Below are 17375 nucleotides of genomic sequence, written 5' to 3'. Positions count from 1 at the left end.
ATAATGCGGATATTAGGGGCATTGACACTCCACACAGTTCAGAATACATGCATAACTTTTGATTCCCCCAAAATTAACTACTAATAGCCTACTGCTGACTGGAAACCTTACTGATAACATAAATAGGCAATTAACACATACACACATACTTCATACATTGTATGCATTATATACTGTGTATATAATCAAGTGGCCAGTGGTAAAGAAAGTTGGTCAAACTAACGAACGACATTTTAGATTAAAAATGACTTTTATGTAACCCAATTATTCTTACCCTATGCTCACAAAGTTGAGTTTAAGGTAGTTCGATGCAGATGGTCACTCCATTCCAAAGCCTGGGTCCAAATACCCTGTTTCCAGGAGGAGCCAGCGTTCTTCAGAAGGTGGCAAGAGCATTGCAAATACTGAGGAAAACTTTTTTTGCAGTGTCTTTTTTCATCATTCCATATTTTGCTCTTTATAATTGCAACTTCTCTCCTTATACATGTCTCTTTTGAGACTTCTCACTTCTCTAAGGTGCTATTTTCCCTCCTCATCTATTTTTTTATATGTAGCATATCCCTCCTTATTGTGCTGAAAAGGCTTCAGACTTGCTGTTCTTGCCAGGAAACATTTCTGCAGTGCGTATGGGAGTGGAACGACTTACAGAGTGTCAGGGCAAGTCCTTACATTTGTTTTATGCTTAGGACACAACACAGAAGATAATTTTCTAAGTTAAAGATTGTATGATTTTGTCTTGACTTCAGAAACTGGTCATACTTTTTACTTTAGTTTCTAAGAACCTCAGAGCTGAGCTTGAAACAACTTGAATAATTCCAATGAGACATTTGTTATTTAACCTTTTTAAAAAATACTTCTCTAATTTAAATCATATTATTATTGCTCTAAATTTGCCAGGTTCATTTTAGAGTTTTATAAACTGTTTTAAAACTAGTTTATGGCCAGGAGCGGTGGCTCACGCCTGTAATCCCAGCACTTCGGGAGGCCGAGGTGGGAGGATCACGAGATCAGATCAAGACCATCCTGGCTAACACGGTGAAACCCTGTCTCTACTAAAAATTACAAACAATTAGCAGGGCGTGGTGGCAGGCGCCTGTGGTCCCAGCAACTCAGGAGGCTGAGGCAGGAGAATGGTGTGAACACCAGAGGCAGAGCCTGCAGTGAGCCGAGATGCGCCACTGCACTCCAGCCTGGGCAAGATCCAGACTCCATCTCAATAAATAAATAAATAAATAAACAAACTAGTTTACATTAAGTTGGAATAAAGTTAACCAAATTAATACAAACATGTTTTATTGCACTTCTCTTTATTCACAGATATGGCCTTTTTTTCTTTTATTTACTAATGAAATGTTTGTGACAATCCAGGTGAAACAAGTCTATTGGTACCATTTAATAAACAGCCTGTGCTCACTTTGTGTCTTGGTTTCACATTTTGGTAATCCTCACAATTTTTTAAATATTTCATTATTATTATATTTGTTATGGTGATCTTTGATCAGTGATCATTAATGTTATGGGAGGCGGAGTTTGCAGTGAGCAGAGATCACTCCATTGCACTCCAACCTGGGCAACAGAGTGAGACTCCATCTCAAAAAAAAAAAAAAAAGTTTTTATATGTAGGGTACAAAATAATATCTGACCTTAAGGTGTGTGCAAAGTTTTCTGAATTAATTAAGACTTAAATATTAACACGAGTGATTGTTTTTGTTACAATCACCAGGTTCGATACTTTCCCCAGAAGAAAGCATATACAAAATTTTCACATAATTTAAAAACATCCACAGATATGTAGCTATGGATTCAGTTTATGAATCAATAATTCAGCTCTTCAGAAGTAAAAGATGACATGAGAAAATATCTGATATTGAGGTGGCAAGGAATAATAATGTTGAATTGTACCTTGTTAAAAACTGCAGACAGTTGTGGCTGTCTAAGTAAGACATTGTGTGTTACTGAGATGCATCCATGTGCCGAGTGAGAAGACTTGTAAGAATCCGTTTGGGAATAATGAGAACATGAGCATTCCCTTCCCTACATCCACTACTCCCCTCCTGCCATTTGAATGTTGTGAATTTACCAAACATGGTGATTTAGGTCACTTTTATTATTTCAGAAATTCCAGATACTTTACTACTCATATTAAATAGGCCTCGAAGGGACGTTTGCCATTAATTAATGTCTAATACGAAGAAAAGACAAATGTATGTGATCTGTAGTAAATAGTAATAATACAATCTGAATAATACATTTAAAATTTTACTCCACTTTCCAAGTAATAAAGCATTGATTCTAAATATATTCTCTATTTGTCAAAACAAATAGAAATTATTTAGTGTTTCATTTAGAAAAGAAATTAATTAATGATGTCTCTAAGTTAATTTTTTACTTCTTTCCCCCATATCATTTTTGTATTATATAAGAGAGCTTATTTTTCTACTGTATCTTGGAATTAATTAGCAAAACATAAAGTATGATATTTAACCCATGGCTACCACATTTTATTCAGTGTATTTAGTAGGTTCTTATATATCTGGAAAAGAAAACTTAAGATATAAACATAACCAAACTAGAATAACATCTTTTTTTCTTCTATTTACTTTACTTCTTGAATCCAATGATATAATATGGCTTCCTCTACCTCTGAGAATACACTTAAAACTACAGAAGCAAATTAACATTCTCCCGATTCACAGGTAGTGCAATATTGAAGATTTCATCTCGTTGAACACATGTTGGATCAAATTTACAATACTAAAGCGCTCTTCTAAATACTGCAGTGTGTAGATGGAAGACAAGCTAGTCAGGTGGCAGAGTGAACATCATGCTGGTAGGCCTTTTCAAGCTGTCACTTGCAAGATGTTTGACTGCTGAGAATGTTAGCCATAATTAATCACAGAGATAGGAGGCTGCAAATGGGCGAGGTAATATCCAACCCCTGGAATGAACACTAGTCATGGTAAAAGATAATAGATGTGGCCACATTGCTTTGAGAAAATTTAGAGAATATTTTGGGTCACACGGATACATTTCTGCCTTATTTGTGAAACGTATTCAATGAAGTTACATCACACATGTAGACTTCCAGATCCTCTGTCTAACGTACTTTCCTTGGCTTTGTGGGAGAACACATATTCTAATGAAGCTCATTTTAAGGCAAATACTTTTTGAAAATACAAAACTGATAGATATATGTATGCAGGATTCCTTCTTATATGTTTTTTATAAACAGTGAGGTTGTATTTCTCCTTCAGTGTTTAATGTGTTTCATCACATAATGTCCTAGAAGTTTTATCAAATTTTTCTCTCCAGCTTTTGAAGGTGTGTGAGAGCGAAAAAAATGCAGTCTGCTGCTTCACTAATAAAACTAGGACAAAGGCCATTCCGACTGAAATATGTGAAACACTCACTTTTATTCATTTCAAGCATTTTAAACCTCTAAATTTGGACTTGAATAAAGACATTTCATAGAAAAACAATTATTTTTTATTTATTTTTTAATCTTGATAACTTTTAATAGTTTACAGCCACAGTGGCAGCTTTTATATGTGTACATGCATTTAAATACAGTTTCATACCATAAATAGCCATGTGGAAAAATATCTGCCTCTAGGCAAAAAACAAAAAAAAATTCTTTGCCACTACATAAATACCTTTAAGTAATACTGAAAATAGACGTGAGGTAATTTTTTTATCTAAAGTGACCGTAGCCTATATTAAGACATATTCACTGTAACAATTCAAGTTTTAAAATCCTTGTTTTATAACTCGAAAATGTGTCTTTTTTGAAAAACATCTTTACATTTATCACTATTGTACATTTATTTGGTAGGAAACAGGGGTGTTTAATGGCTTGCAACAGGGATGTTTGATGTCTTGCAACGATAAAATGATCATATTCAATAGAAAATTATCTCACATTCTGCATAACTTCTGAACATTCTATAAGACAATTACAGAAGTGAAAAACCAATTTGTAGATAACTGAATGAGTACTACCATTTAATATATGTGAATAAAGGCATTTCAGAACATTTTAATGTACACTACACTTTCCGATAGTAAGATTTTAGGTTGAAATAAGATTATACTTTAAAAAGTTGACCATTTTGAAAAAATCATATCACTGTTGGCAATGCCATTTTCATACTTGAGATGCTAGTCCAACATATTGCTTATCCATTTGATTCTGTTTGATTTTATTGTTATTACATTCATGATAATGCTAAAATACACACACACACAATTACTTGGGGGGGGTTTTGTTTTGTTTTGTTTTTAATAAAAAGCCCAAAGAAAAATGCTGACAACGTTCAGTTGAAATTTTGAAACTGGGTTTTATAATTCTGCCCACACAGCAAAAGCTGAAATGGTCTATGAAGATGTAGTTTTTGAACTAATGAAGCAAGTAGTAAAACTGACAAAACCAAGTGAAAATTATACAAGGAAACACAATAATAAGTTAACAAATGAATTATATATAATACAGTTTTTCTTCATGTTGACAAGACGTCATTTAATCCTTTCTAATATTTTCCCTTCTCTTATAAATAAATAAGCTTATTTGTTAATACTTTGTCTAACTCTAACTTTTATTCTGTTACCAATGTCAGTAATACTTTATTTTTCATTATTTCTCTTATAAAGTGACTTCTGAACTTGCTAGTTTGTTTAAACTATCACAAGGTCAGAAAACCAAACACTGCATGTTCTCACTCACAGGTGGGAATTAAACAATGAGAACACTTGGACACAGGGCGGGGAACATCACACACAGGGGCCTGTCATGGGGTTGGGGGCGTGAGGAGGGATAGCATTAGGAGAAATACCTAATGTAAATGAGGAGTTAATGGGTGCAGCAAACTAACAGGGCACATGTATACATATGTAACAAACCTGCACGTTGTACACATGTACCCTAGAACTTAAAGTATACTAAAAATAAATACGTAAATAAAATAAAAAAATAAATACAAACATATTAATCATAAGTAAATGAAATATCTGATTATCTCATTATGTCTGGTAGTAATGTCATCTAAATATTTAAATATTCATCGATATATTCCTTTGCTAAATTTTCTTTTATTTCTCTTTTATATTAAACTTTTTTTAGAGAGCACAACTCCAAATCATCTTTTATTAATGTAGAAAGGTCATATTTAGCAAAAGACACAAGGCAGGGAAGTGTCAGGCCTGAGGCCTGAGACGTGCTGAGGGAGAAGGAGGCTGGGGGCACGTGGGAGAAGTGCTGGGAAGGGCTGAGTGGTGGGGCCCACAGAAAGTTCCAGTGGGCAACACTGTGGGTAGGTCATGGGTGGGACTCAGGGGACCTCGCTGCTAACTCTTGTTGCTTTGGCGGAGTGGGGTGGGGGGAAGGGAGGATCGTTAGTGCTGCCACCTGCAGTGAGAGCCACCCCTTGGTTCCTGAGGGCACCATCAAGGGACACAGGACCCAGGAAGCCCAGGATGGTTAGTGCAACTAGGGATGAGGGCCAGGGAGAAGCAGGTGCTCTGGAGTGGCCGGGAAAAGTCCAGACACAGAGGCTTAGGAGCTTCCTGTTAAGTGTGTGGGTTCCGCTCTGTCTCCGCCAGGCACTCTGACTAGGGATGGATGATCCCTCTCTTCAGGCGCTCCGTGGTGCTCTTGCTGCCAGCGAAGGTGGTCCGGATCCCTTTGCCCATCTCCCCTGTGACCGACAGCAGTTCCGTGTGGGTGCTCTGGCAGCCCTGGGCGCCAGGTGGTTTCATGGCCTGCACGCAGCCCATGGAAGGCGGTCCAAAGTCGTTAAACAGCGGTCTGAAAGGGACAGCGGCTCCTGGCACTGAACCCGACGGCGACAGGACGCTTCCTGTAGGGACCGGGGTGCCCGGCCCAGGGGTGCTGGAGCCGGGGGTGCTGCTGGGGGCAGGCATGATGGATCTGTAGAACATCCTCAACTTCTGGGCACTGCGGAGCCAGCAGGCCGCTCCTCGGGGGTTGGCTGCCTGGCCGCTCAGCCGAGATCTGATTTGCAAGCTGGCTGCACACCCCGTACTAAATCTATGTTAAATTTTTTAACTGCCGTTTTTATTAATCTAAATACAGTTCAGATATTCTCGATGAAAATTTCACATTTGAGTTGAGACGTACTAAAATGTAAAATACACAATGGATTTCAAAGATTTCATAAGAAAAAAGAATGCAAACTATCTCTAGTAATTTTTACATTGATTACATGTTGCCACAGTATTTTGGATTTATTGAGTTAAAATATGCATTTTTTTTTAAGAAATCTATGCTACACTTTTGTTAAAAAAATTTAAATAAACTATGAAATTACTTCTTGGGATAGAAAAGGGGACATTATTAAATATTTACCTAAATTTTTTTCAAAAATGTATCTTTAACAAAAACATTATCAAACAAAACAAAAGTATTTTAATTTTGAATAGGTAAAATAAACTTATTCCTGCTGAAATTCAATCCTGGTATGATTTCTTTTTTACGCATTTGAGGACTCTGTTTATAAACCAGATAAAACATAAAGCTTATGAAACTCCTCTGAGAATGTCGAACACAAATTACCTGTATAGATATCAGGGTGCAGATGATGCTGAGGCCGGGCTGGCTGAAGAAGAGCAGGATGAAGATGCTGTACTGGCACAGGGGCTGGCCCCAGGTCACCCGCCCTTCATGTACATGGCGATGGTCACCTGGCTCACCAGCAAAGTGAACAACAGGTCGTTGGTGGCCAGCCGCATACCAGTGTGTAGAAGGCGGTCTCCTTCTGCTCCTCGCGCGACTTGCACAGCAGCACGATGGCCACCAGGTTGCCCACCACCCCGAAAATGGATGGTCCAAGGCTGTCCAGCAGATTGGGCTCCAGGTGAGGGACACATTGACCTGGGAAGGGGTTAACATGACGGTGGCTGGTGGTGTGCAGCCCTGGAGTGTGAAGCTGAGTCTGGGGTGATGGAAGAGAGACAAAGCCTCCATGAGTGAAATGACCACCTGCAGGATGTCAGAGCCGCGCCCAGGAAACGGGATGCTAACATGACAAGAGAGGATCTCAGTCCCACTCTCTGGATTGCAACCACTTACCAACTGCAGCCACCCAAATCTCCAGGCTCGCTCTGCTCCTGCCAGCGGCACACCATTGCTGATCTTAATATGTGTAAACTGAGCCTCACATTCCTCTTCCTCCCCCCTACCCCCCCCCCCACACCTATCTCACTACTCTGACAAGAGCCATCTTCAGGGAAAGGTAACTCCCTAGTATTATTCCTGACAGATTCTGAGTTAATAAAATGCTCATGGAAACCCTGGAAGACAATTTGGAGAGTGTTCTCTTTCCTCCCTGGCTCCGCTGGCAGTGCCCCATCTCCACGCCTTCTACCCAATGGCCCAAATCCCATGTCACGTGTAGCGGCCCCAGTGGTGGCCTCTGCATGACCCCCTATGGTCAGCCCTCAGCTGTCTTGGACCAGCCTCCAGTCTGCCTTCACCTCCTCCTGCTCAGCCTGGAAAGTGCCAGGGCTTTGGCTTCTGAGAGCCAGGTCTCAGTGGCTGCGATTTAGGGATCTGAGGTCAGAGTAGCCAGTTTTCAAAAACGTGGGAAACAAGAGGGCCAGCGGGATGGATCTGGAAAGAACAGTGCTGGGTTACGCGTTCGATTTTTTTCCTTCCTTCAAACATGAGTCCCAGCTTTGCTGTGCCCCCCGGTGTAGGCTGTGGGAGGACAGCTTCCAGGTGTGCGCCGCACGCACAGGTGGCAGGAAGCCTGGGTTCCGGCTCTGGCCGCTGTCCGCCCCAGTCGCTAGCAGTGTCAGCAGCTACTGATGTTGGCGGCTGCCACTCACTGGCATTTATAAAGTACTCCACCCTTGGCTGGGTGCGGAGGCTCAGGCCTGTAATCCCACCACTTTGGGAGGCCAAGGCGGGTGCATCACCTGAGGTCAGGAGTTGGAGACCAGCCTGGCCAATATGGCAAAACCCTGCCTCTACTAAAAATACTAGAATTAGCCGGGTGTGGTGGCGGGTGCTTGTAATCCCAGCTACTGGGGAGGTTTAGGCAGGAGAATCGCTTGAACCCGGGAGGCGAAGGTTACAGTGAGCCGAGATCAGGCCATTGCATTCCACCCTGGGCAAAATGAGCGACACTCTGCCTCAAAAAAACAAAACAAAACGAAACAACAAAAACCCCTGCTCCTCCACCCCCTAGCATCAGAATACAGCAGAACATTTAGGTACCCACAGAACATAAACCAAGATGGTCTGTGTCCTGCATTTTAACAAACATTAGAGTTTTAAAAGAACTGAAATCATGTAGAATGTATCCTCCAGCCAAAATGGCATCCAATTCAAAATAAAAAAGTAAGATAACAGCAAAATCTTAAATACTTGAAAGATAAACAGCACACATTTTCGTTTTGTTGGTTTTTTTCTTTTTTACATTTTTATTTATTTTATTTTAAGTTCTGGGGTACATGTGCAGGATGTGCAGGTTTGTTACACAGGTAAATTTGTGCCATGGTGGTTTGCTATACATATCAACCCATTGCCTTGGCATTAAACCCTGCACGCATTAACTATTTTTCCTGATTCTCTCCCTCTCCCGCCCCCATCCAGGGGCCCCATTGTGTGTTGTTTCCTTCCCTGTGTCCATGTGCTCTCATTGTTCAGGTCCTACTATAAGGGAGAACATTAGGTGTTTCGCTTTCTGTTTCTGCATTAGTTTCCTGAGGATAATGGCTTCCTGTTCCATCCATGTCCCTGCAAAGGACATCATCTCATTCTTGTTTTATGGCTGCATAGTATTCCATGTTGTATGTGTACCACATTTTCTTCATCCAGTCTATCATTGATGGACATTTGGATTGATTCCATGTCTTTGCTATTGTGAATAGCGCTAAACAGCAAGCACACTCCTAAGGGAAACGTCTCAAGGGAAACTATTAAATATATTAAACTGAATAAAAATACGACATATCACACTTGATTCAACACAGGTAAAGCCAGTGCTGGCAGGAAAATGTGTTTCACTAAATGTGTATGACGGAAAAGTAGAAATTTCTCAAATAAAATTTCAGCTATCACATCAAGAAAGTAGAAAATAGTAGCAAAATAAAACCAAAACAAATATAAGAAAGAAGCCCGAGCTCTGAGCGGCAGCCGTGGCCACCGGCAACAGCACCGCCACGAGTGTCTTGCGGGCTTTCCTCAGAGGAGCCTGTCAGCATCCTCCAGTTCCAGGCGCTCTAGCCCCTGTCCTGCTTCAAGAGGCTTTTTCCAACCAGAGGCTTCTCCTCCATAGCCTGAAGGCTCCGCCAATTCCCACGAAGTTTGCCGGGAACGCAAGGCTGTCACTGATATTCGTGGCACCAAGACTTGTGCGCAGGTTGCACACATTGGCCACTGTCTGTGCCACGTGCAATGACGCCGCCTGAGGCGCGCACACCGCACGCGCACCCGCGTAACGGCTTGGCTAGCCTGTAACGGCTAGGCCTGGCTCTGCGTTCCTGGCTTGGCTTGGCGTTCCTCGCTTGGCTCGGCGTTAATCGCTTTGCCCGGTGTTTCGGTGTTTCTCGCTTGGATTGACGTTTCCTCCATCGCGTTCTTTTGCTGGGCTTGACCTTTTCGCTGCTGGGCTTGGCATTCCCTTGGCTGGGTTGGGTGTTTCCTTTGGGCGGGGCGCGGCGGGGGTTGGCCCTTCCTGGGGGGGGGGGCGTGGGATCACCCTGGGTGGGCGTGGGCTTTCCCCGGCTGGGTGTGGGTTTTCCCGGGTGGGGTGGGCTGGGCTCGCCTGCTGGGGTTGGCAGGTTTTGGCTGGGATTGACCTTTCTCTTCAAACAGATCGGAAACCCAGAATTTCCTGCTAGTTGGTGAAACTGGTTGGTAGACGCGATGTGCTCGCGACTACCGGCCTCCCCTGGCTGTTCAAAGCAGATGGTGGCTGAGGTTTCTTCAATACCCGCTGCCTCCGCTGTGAAGAAGCCATTTGGTCTCAGGAGCAAGATGGGCAAGTGGTGCCACCACTGCTTCCCCTGCTGCAGGGCGAGCGGCAAGAGCAACGTGGGTGCTTCTGGAGACCAGGACGACTCCGCTATGAAGACACTTAAAAGCAAGATGGCCAAGTGGTGCTGCCACTGCTTCCCCTGCTGCAGGAGGAGCGGCAAGAGCAACGTGGGCACTTCTGGGGACCACCATGCCTCTGCTATGAAGACACTTAGGAGCAAGATGGCCAAGTGGTGCTGCCACTGCTTCCCCCGCTGCAAGGGGCGCGGGGAGAGCAACGTGGAAGCTTGGGAAGACTACGACGACAGCGCCTTCATGGAGCCCAGGTACCACGTCCCCAGCTGCAAGGGGCGCGGGGAGAGCAACGTGGAAGCTTGGGAAGACTATGAGGACAGCGCCTTCATGGAGCCCAGGTACCACGTCTCCAGCTGCAAGGGGCGTGGGGAGAGCAACGTGGAAGCTTGGGAAGACTACGACGACAGCGCCTTCATGGAGCCCAGGTACCACGTCCCCCGCTGCAAGGGGCGCGGGGAGAGCAACGTGGAAGCTTGGGAAGACTACCACGACAGTGCCTTCATGGAGCCCAGGTACCACGTCCCCAGCTGCAAGGGGCGCGGGGAGAGCAACGTGGAAGCTTGGGAAGACGACGATGACAGCGCCTTCATGGAGCCCAGGTACCACGTCCCCAGCTGCAAGGGGCGCGGGGAGAGCAACGTGGAAGCTTGGGAAGACTACGACGACAGCGCCTTCATGGAGCCCAGGTACCACGTCAGTGGAGAAGATCTGGACAAGCTCCACAGAGCTGCCTGGTGGGGTAAAGTCCCCAGAAAGGATCTCATCGTCATGCTCAGGGACACTGACGTGAACAAGACGGACAAACAAAAGAGGTAACCGGGCCTGGGCTGGGAGGAGGCGGGACGTGGGGGGATGATGGGGGCATACCCTCCTGGAGGGATCGGGGTCCTGGCTTTCTGTTCCTCCGCAGGCCCCACACCACCCTGGGTGTGGAAACCTCAGAGAGGTCAGGGCACAGGCCCTTTATGAACAACAACACAGAAACAAAACTTTAGCTGATTTCCTATCCGATTATAATTTCCCTTATAGAACACTAATAGACTGTATGAAAGTGACTTAACTCGCAAAATCAAGTCGATGCAGCAGATTATTTTTAATGTACACATTTTAAAACAATGTTCTATACATTATAGAAAGGTGTATATTGAGAACTAAGTCCCATAATATATCAACTTCTGGGCTAAATATTTTTCAAATAAAATCCAATATGGATTTTATATCAATGTACCCTATGTAAATATGTCCTTTACTGAGGAACCTTACAAGGAAACTGAAATGAGAAGATGGTTTGTGTCCTTGAATAGGAAGATTCGTTTTTCTTAAGATGTGAGCTTTTTCTGTGTTTATCACTTTTACGTAAGCCAAATAAAAATAGCAAAGTTTTAGCATTTTTACACTGCACATCCTGTATTTTATTGCTGTAATAAGTTAATTTTTTGTAACAGAATGGAAAAAGACTTGCTTTTCCAGATATCAAAATGTGAATGTGTTATTTCCACAAATTGTTTACTAACAACTGAAAAAATATCAATGAATAGAACAGAATAGGAAATCCAGAAATACCCAAATATATGTAAGAATTTAGCACTTGATAATGGTGATGTTTCATATTGATAAAGCAAGATTAATCATTAATAAATGAAATGCATGCTGTTTGGAGAAAACTAGCTAGATTTTTATGTCACAAAAGTAAGTTCCTGGAGTATAGATTAAAATTTTTAAATATACAAAAGGAGAAAAATACCAGAAGAAAACACAAAAGCCTATTTATATATGCAACTATTTATTTATTTATTTATTTTTCTGGGACAGAATCTCACTCTGTTGCCCAGGCTGGAGTTCAGTGGCGCAATATCAGCTCACTACAACCTCCGCCTCCCGGGTTCGAGCAATTCTCTGCCTCAGCCTATTGAGTAGCTAGGATTACAGGTGCCCGCCACCACACCCGGCTAATTTTTTGTATTTTCAATAGAGGCAGAATTTCACCATCTTGGCCAGGTTGGTCTTGAACTCCTATCCTTGTGATCTACCCGCCTCAGCCTCCCAAAGTGCTGAGATTACAAGCCTGAGCCACTGAACCAAGCATATATATGCAGATATAATAAAATAAGCTCAATTTAAGATTGGGCAAGGTACTTTTTTGCATATCTACCAGTGACCTGTGCACATAGGAAAACGTAGTGTTCCTGGTAAGAGAAGGAACTTAAGTTAGAAGAGGAATGAAATACTGTTTTCTATTGAAGTTAGAAGAGAAATGAAAGGCCGGCCGCGGTGGCTCACGCCTGTAATCCCAGCACTTTGGAAGGCCAAGGCAGGTGGATAACGAGGTCAAGAATTTGAGACTAGCCTGGCCAGCATGGTGAAACCCCGTCTCTACTAAAAAATACAAAAAATTAGCCAGGCATGGTGGCATGCACCTGCAATCCCAGCTACTCAGGAGGCTGAGGCAGGAGAATTGCTTGAACCAGGGAGGTGGAGGTTGCAGTGAACTGAGATTGCACCACTACACTCCCGCCTGGATCATGGAATGAGACTTCATCTCAAAAATAAATAAATTAATTAATAATAAAAATAAATAAATAAAGGAATGAAATACTGTCTTCTATCCACCAAGTTTGTGAGGGTGAAGAACAGTGGTATTTATGTAGTTGCTGAAAGTTTAAGCTGCTGCAACTTTTCTAACACACTTCGATGATAAGAACCACATGTTAAAAATGTGTATGCCTTTTACCTATCAACTCTATTATACTGAAATATCTATATGAAATAGACACATATGTTTTTCTTAGTATTGCTTAAAATAGCAGTGTATTGAGAAGAGCTCACATAAAGATTTTATGAAAAAATTTCAGTGCATCCATAGGATGGAATAACATGTAACCATTGAAGGTGTCAGTAGATACAGAGATATGTTGTGCAAAGATGTGCTTTGCTATATCAAGTGAGGAAAAAATCAGTTTGTTATACACCTACACAAACAGAATCTGCTCTTGTGTTACCTGAAAACGTGTAGAAAACATAATCAAACTTATTTCTGGGGATTTGTAAGTGAAGTTCTTCCCTTTCTCTTATCTGTGATTTCTGCAATGAATATCTGAAAAGTTTTAGTTAAATTTCACTAGTAATGAAATAATCCTTGGAAAGAGAAGAAATATGCTACTTGCATAGATACAAATAATTTCTCACATTTTATTATTTATTTTTATTCCTGTGGATAGCTATCTTCTGTGAACTTTTACCCTGTTGAGAAGTAGAGGGTTTCTGTTTACCTGTTCCTGTAGATTTTATTGTATATACATTTTATTATAAAATTATCTTTTCATTATATATATAAACATGTGTAAAAGGTATGAATTAATTATTTTATTTTAGTTATATATTTATGAAAACTAAAATAGCAAATATAAATGACCATTACTATTGTAAATGTATTGCTCTACTCAACAGGAGCATTCTTTAAAAATATTGAGCTCCCAAGCTGTGTTTATGCATTCTTTCAATCCGTTTAGTCATCAAACATAAGCCAGACACCTATTATGTGGAAGGCATATTCTACCATCTCTCAGGATCCTCCCGTCTTTGAAAACTTCATATTTACCTGCTGGGCCTGAGCAAGTTGAGAGATTTAAAATTGGGGCATTAGGAGGTAATCTCAATTGAAACTTTTCTTCCCTCCTTTCAAACAAAAGCATTTCTGAAGGTAGACAATAGTAAAAGATAACCCTCAACTACCCTTCTGAAAATGTATAAGTCTTGGGTAAAGACTGTTTTAGTACTTTTAAGAACTAAAATGTGGCACACAAACAGCATGGAATACTATGCAGTCATAAAAGAAAGAACGAGAGCATGTCCTTTGCAGGGACATGGATGGTGTTGAAGGCCATTATCCTTAGCAAACTAATACAGGAACAGAAAACCAAGTACCGCATGGTCTCACTTATAGGTGGGAGCTAAATGATGAGAACGCACGGACATCTAGAGGAAAGCGACACACACTGGGGCCTATCAGAGGGTGAATGGTGGGAGGAGGGAAAGAAGCAGGAAATAGAACTAATGGGTACTGGGCTTAACACCTGGGTAGTGAAATAATTTGTACAACCAACCCCCTTGACACGTTTTTACCTATGTAACAAACCTGCACATCCTGCACCTGTACCCCTGAAAGTAAACGTTGAAAAAAAGCTCCACAAATAGTTTCATAAATTCATTTTAAAAGGATAAGAATTATAACAGTCTTAAATCCTAATATGAATGATTGGAAATATCTAATGTACATACATTGTATAAATCTAAGTATTGATAAAAATGAGCCCATGCCATTCATTTGAATTTCAAGCTTTCTTTGGCTTAAAGTTTTTGAAAACCAAAGTAAGAAATAGATTATTTTAGAAATTTGTTTGTGTTTTCACCTCAGCCCTCTTATTCCATACTTCTTTTAAGAACTAAAATTTATCTAAATGCTAGTCATCTGACTGGAACCGCCCCAGACGTGTTATATTGTAACATATTCTACTTAATGTAAGGCACCAGGGATTGTATGATGCCCCATTATTGTATGTCTCAATAAGAGAATTATTTAAATGCTGCCAATTATAGTTATAGTAAATCATGAATTATAAGTGGTATTTCAGTGTGAGAAATGGTGAAACATAGAGACAATGATCATCTTAGAATCACTAAAATACATCGTTACCTGTAATCTTTAAAACATACCTGAAAGTGTAGGTATAATTGTATCATCTCATTGAATTCAAATGTTGTCTTTAGTGGTATTAGTAAAAATTATAATATCTTACAATTACTGAGCTGTTGTTATTTGTGTTAGGAACTATTCTATATCTTTCGTGTAGAGTCTTATTTAAGCATTACTGTGGTTTCCTCTGAGAAATCGACTCTTTTCATTCCCATTTTATTGATGAGGAAATTGAGAACCAAAATAGGTAAGCAACAGCTGGGAAGCATCAGAGCTTCAAGTAGGATTCCAGCCCACGTTGAATGCCATTCAAGGGCTCTGGTCTTCCTATTCAAATAGGCTGCTCTTTCATTCATACAGTGAGTCATGAGGTAATAAGTAGTGTGCTTTCTTCAAAGGGAAATTAAGTTTGTTTTGAAGGCAGAGTAATAGCAGGCTTTCTGTGTTTGCTATTGCATGAATCATTGATGTAGCTGTAGATAGTGCACTACAATTTCCTAAAAAGTCTTCTCACTCTCATAGGACTGCTCTACATCTGGCCTCTGCCAATGGGAATTCAGAAATAGTAAAACTCCTGCTGGACAGACGATGTCAACTTGATGTCCTTGACAACAAAAAGAGGACAGCTCTGATCAAGGTATGCAGTAGTCAACTATATCAGCATGAGATGGCTTTGATTTCAATACATAGCATAAAAATGAGTTTTCTCATTTAAATGGAACTAGTTGGTGAAAGCTGTGGAATGTTACTTTTAATTCTCAGGACTTATAATTTATTTTTGGTCTAATACTGACAGGCTGTACAATGCCAAGAAGATGAATGTGCATTAATGTTGCTGGAACATGGCACTGATCCAAATATTCCAGATGAGTATGGAAATACTGCTCTACACTATGCTATCTACAATGAAGATAAATTAATGGCGAAAGCACTGCTCTTATACGGTGCTGATATTGAATCAAAAAACAAGGTATGGGTCTACCAATTTCATCTTCAAAATACTGAAATGCATTCATTTTAACGTTGACCTGGGTAAGGCCAGTTTTCCATATTTGGAAGCTCAAGCATAACCTGAATGAAAATAGTTTGAAATGAGTTTATTATCTAAGACTTTATTTTAAATATTGTTACTTTTAAAGAAGCATTCGAGGGTACAGTTTTTTTTTTTTTAATGCTCTTGTGGTTTATGTTTTTTTAAAAAACACTGAATTTGTATAAGGTAATACTTTGTTTTTTTTTCATGCCAGGTTTTTTTTCCCCTAATAAATGTAAAATGACAAAATTTGCCCTGGAAATAGGTTTTACATTAAAACTCCAAGAAAACTCAAACAGAGTTCAGTGAATAGTAATCCTGCCCCTTTGGCAAGTTCCAAAAAAAAACAAAAAAACAAAAAAACAAACAAACAAAAAAGTAATAGATATGAGGTGATGGATTTCTCAGTGACAAGTCTTTTTCTCAGTGACAAGTCTTAAGATATTTCTGATTGCACATGAGGCAGAAGCAGAAAGGGAAAAAGACAGCAATCAGAAATATCAAGGCCAATTTGGAAATTGGGTAACGGAGGGAAAGACCATGAAGAGGTTTTCTGTGTGTGTGTGTGTGTTGCTGTTGATCATTCATTTGTTTCCTTTGTATGGTGAGACAAGGTTCTTTTCAATTTTAGAGAATGACAGTTTTCAGTTTGGGAGAGGGAGTTAGTGGGTTGTAAACTGCTTAGAGATCAATTTCAGGAAGCCTCTGAGGATCCAGATAGGCAGTGAATAGGTGGTAATGTAGTGGGAAACACTTGAGCAGAGGGAACGACAAGTAATTAACTGACTTAGTGTCCTATTCTGGTAAAAATGGCCAATTGGAGTCTCAACTCTGCTTTCAACTCTAGAATATCTTGATGGGAAGGTGGGTGATAAGGGGCTTATAAGGAGCAAGATCAGGTTGGATTTTGAGTTTACTAGACCGTGTTCTACTCTTACCGGGGAAAATTATGTGATGTTTTCAGCAAATGAGTCTCTCTCCTACTCTTTCCTCTTTTTGGCCAAATCCTCAAATGATAAAGGGAATTGGTTATGTGGATGAGCGCTGAGACTGAAGTAATCATCTATTGTACTAGATTCCAGCTAGAGTTGTGCATTCCAGTTACCTCAGGAAAATTTTTAAATAATCCACAAGTCCAGGCTTTCCCCTGAAGGTTTTGATAGAGTAAGTCTAATATGTACATTTAAAAATGTTTCCTTGAAGCCAGGCGTGGTGTTGCAGGGCTGTAGTCCCAGCTGCTGGGGAGTCTGAGGTGGGAGGATTGCTTGAGCTCAGGAGTTCGAGTCTAGCCCGGTCAACATAATGAGACCCTGTCTCTAACAACAACAACAACAACAACAAATTTCTCAAAATCTGGATACACTTCTGCTTAAGAACCATGAATACATAAGTGTAATATGTAAATTCTTATGTCTCAGAAACTTAAGATATTTCCAGAAGAGTTGGAGTTGGATATGTGCTAATTCCTTTCAATCTTTCCTTTCCAATAACATTAATCTAACTTTTTTTTTGGTTTGTTTTTGAGATGGGGTCTCAATCTGTTCCCCAGGCTGTAGTACAGTGGTGTGATCACAGCT

The 17375-nt window shown here is 40.8% G+C and overlaps 1 protein-coding gene and 1 pseudogene across 1 annotated transcript in view; one reads left to right on the top strand and one right to left on the bottom strand.

Moving 5' to 3' along the window:
* Positions 1-5187: 5187 nt before the first annotated feature.
* Positions 5188-6239, bottom strand: LOC139358891 (cyclin-dependent kinase 2-associated protein 2 pseudogene; annotated as a pseudogene).
* A 3559-nt stretch (positions 6240-9798) lies between these two features.
* The window catches only part of LOC139358613 (POTE ankyrin domain family member G-like), a 29884-nt gene continuing 22307 nt past the window's right edge, over positions 9799-17375 (top strand). The window contains exons 1-4 of the mRNA XM_071079840.1: positions 9799-10323; positions 10759-10884; positions 15288-15402; positions 15562-15735. Coding sequence (XP_070935941.1) covers positions 9887-10323; positions 10759-10884; positions 15288-15402; positions 15562-15735 — 852 coding nt within the window. The 5' untranslated portion in view covers positions 9799-9886. The remainder of the gene's footprint in view (positions 10324-10758; positions 10885-15287; positions 15403-15561; positions 15736-17375) is intronic.

Source organism: Macaca nemestrina, chromosome 15, assembly GCF_043159975.1.
Source record: "Macaca nemestrina isolate mMacNem1 chromosome 15, mMacNem.hap1, whole genome shotgun sequence".
Taxonomy (NCBI): Eukaryota; Metazoa; Chordata; class Mammalia; order Primates; family Cercopithecidae; genus Macaca; species Macaca nemestrina.
The sequence above is the reverse complement of the archived record's forward strand: the minus strand, read 5'-3'. Positions and strand labels throughout refer to the sequence as shown.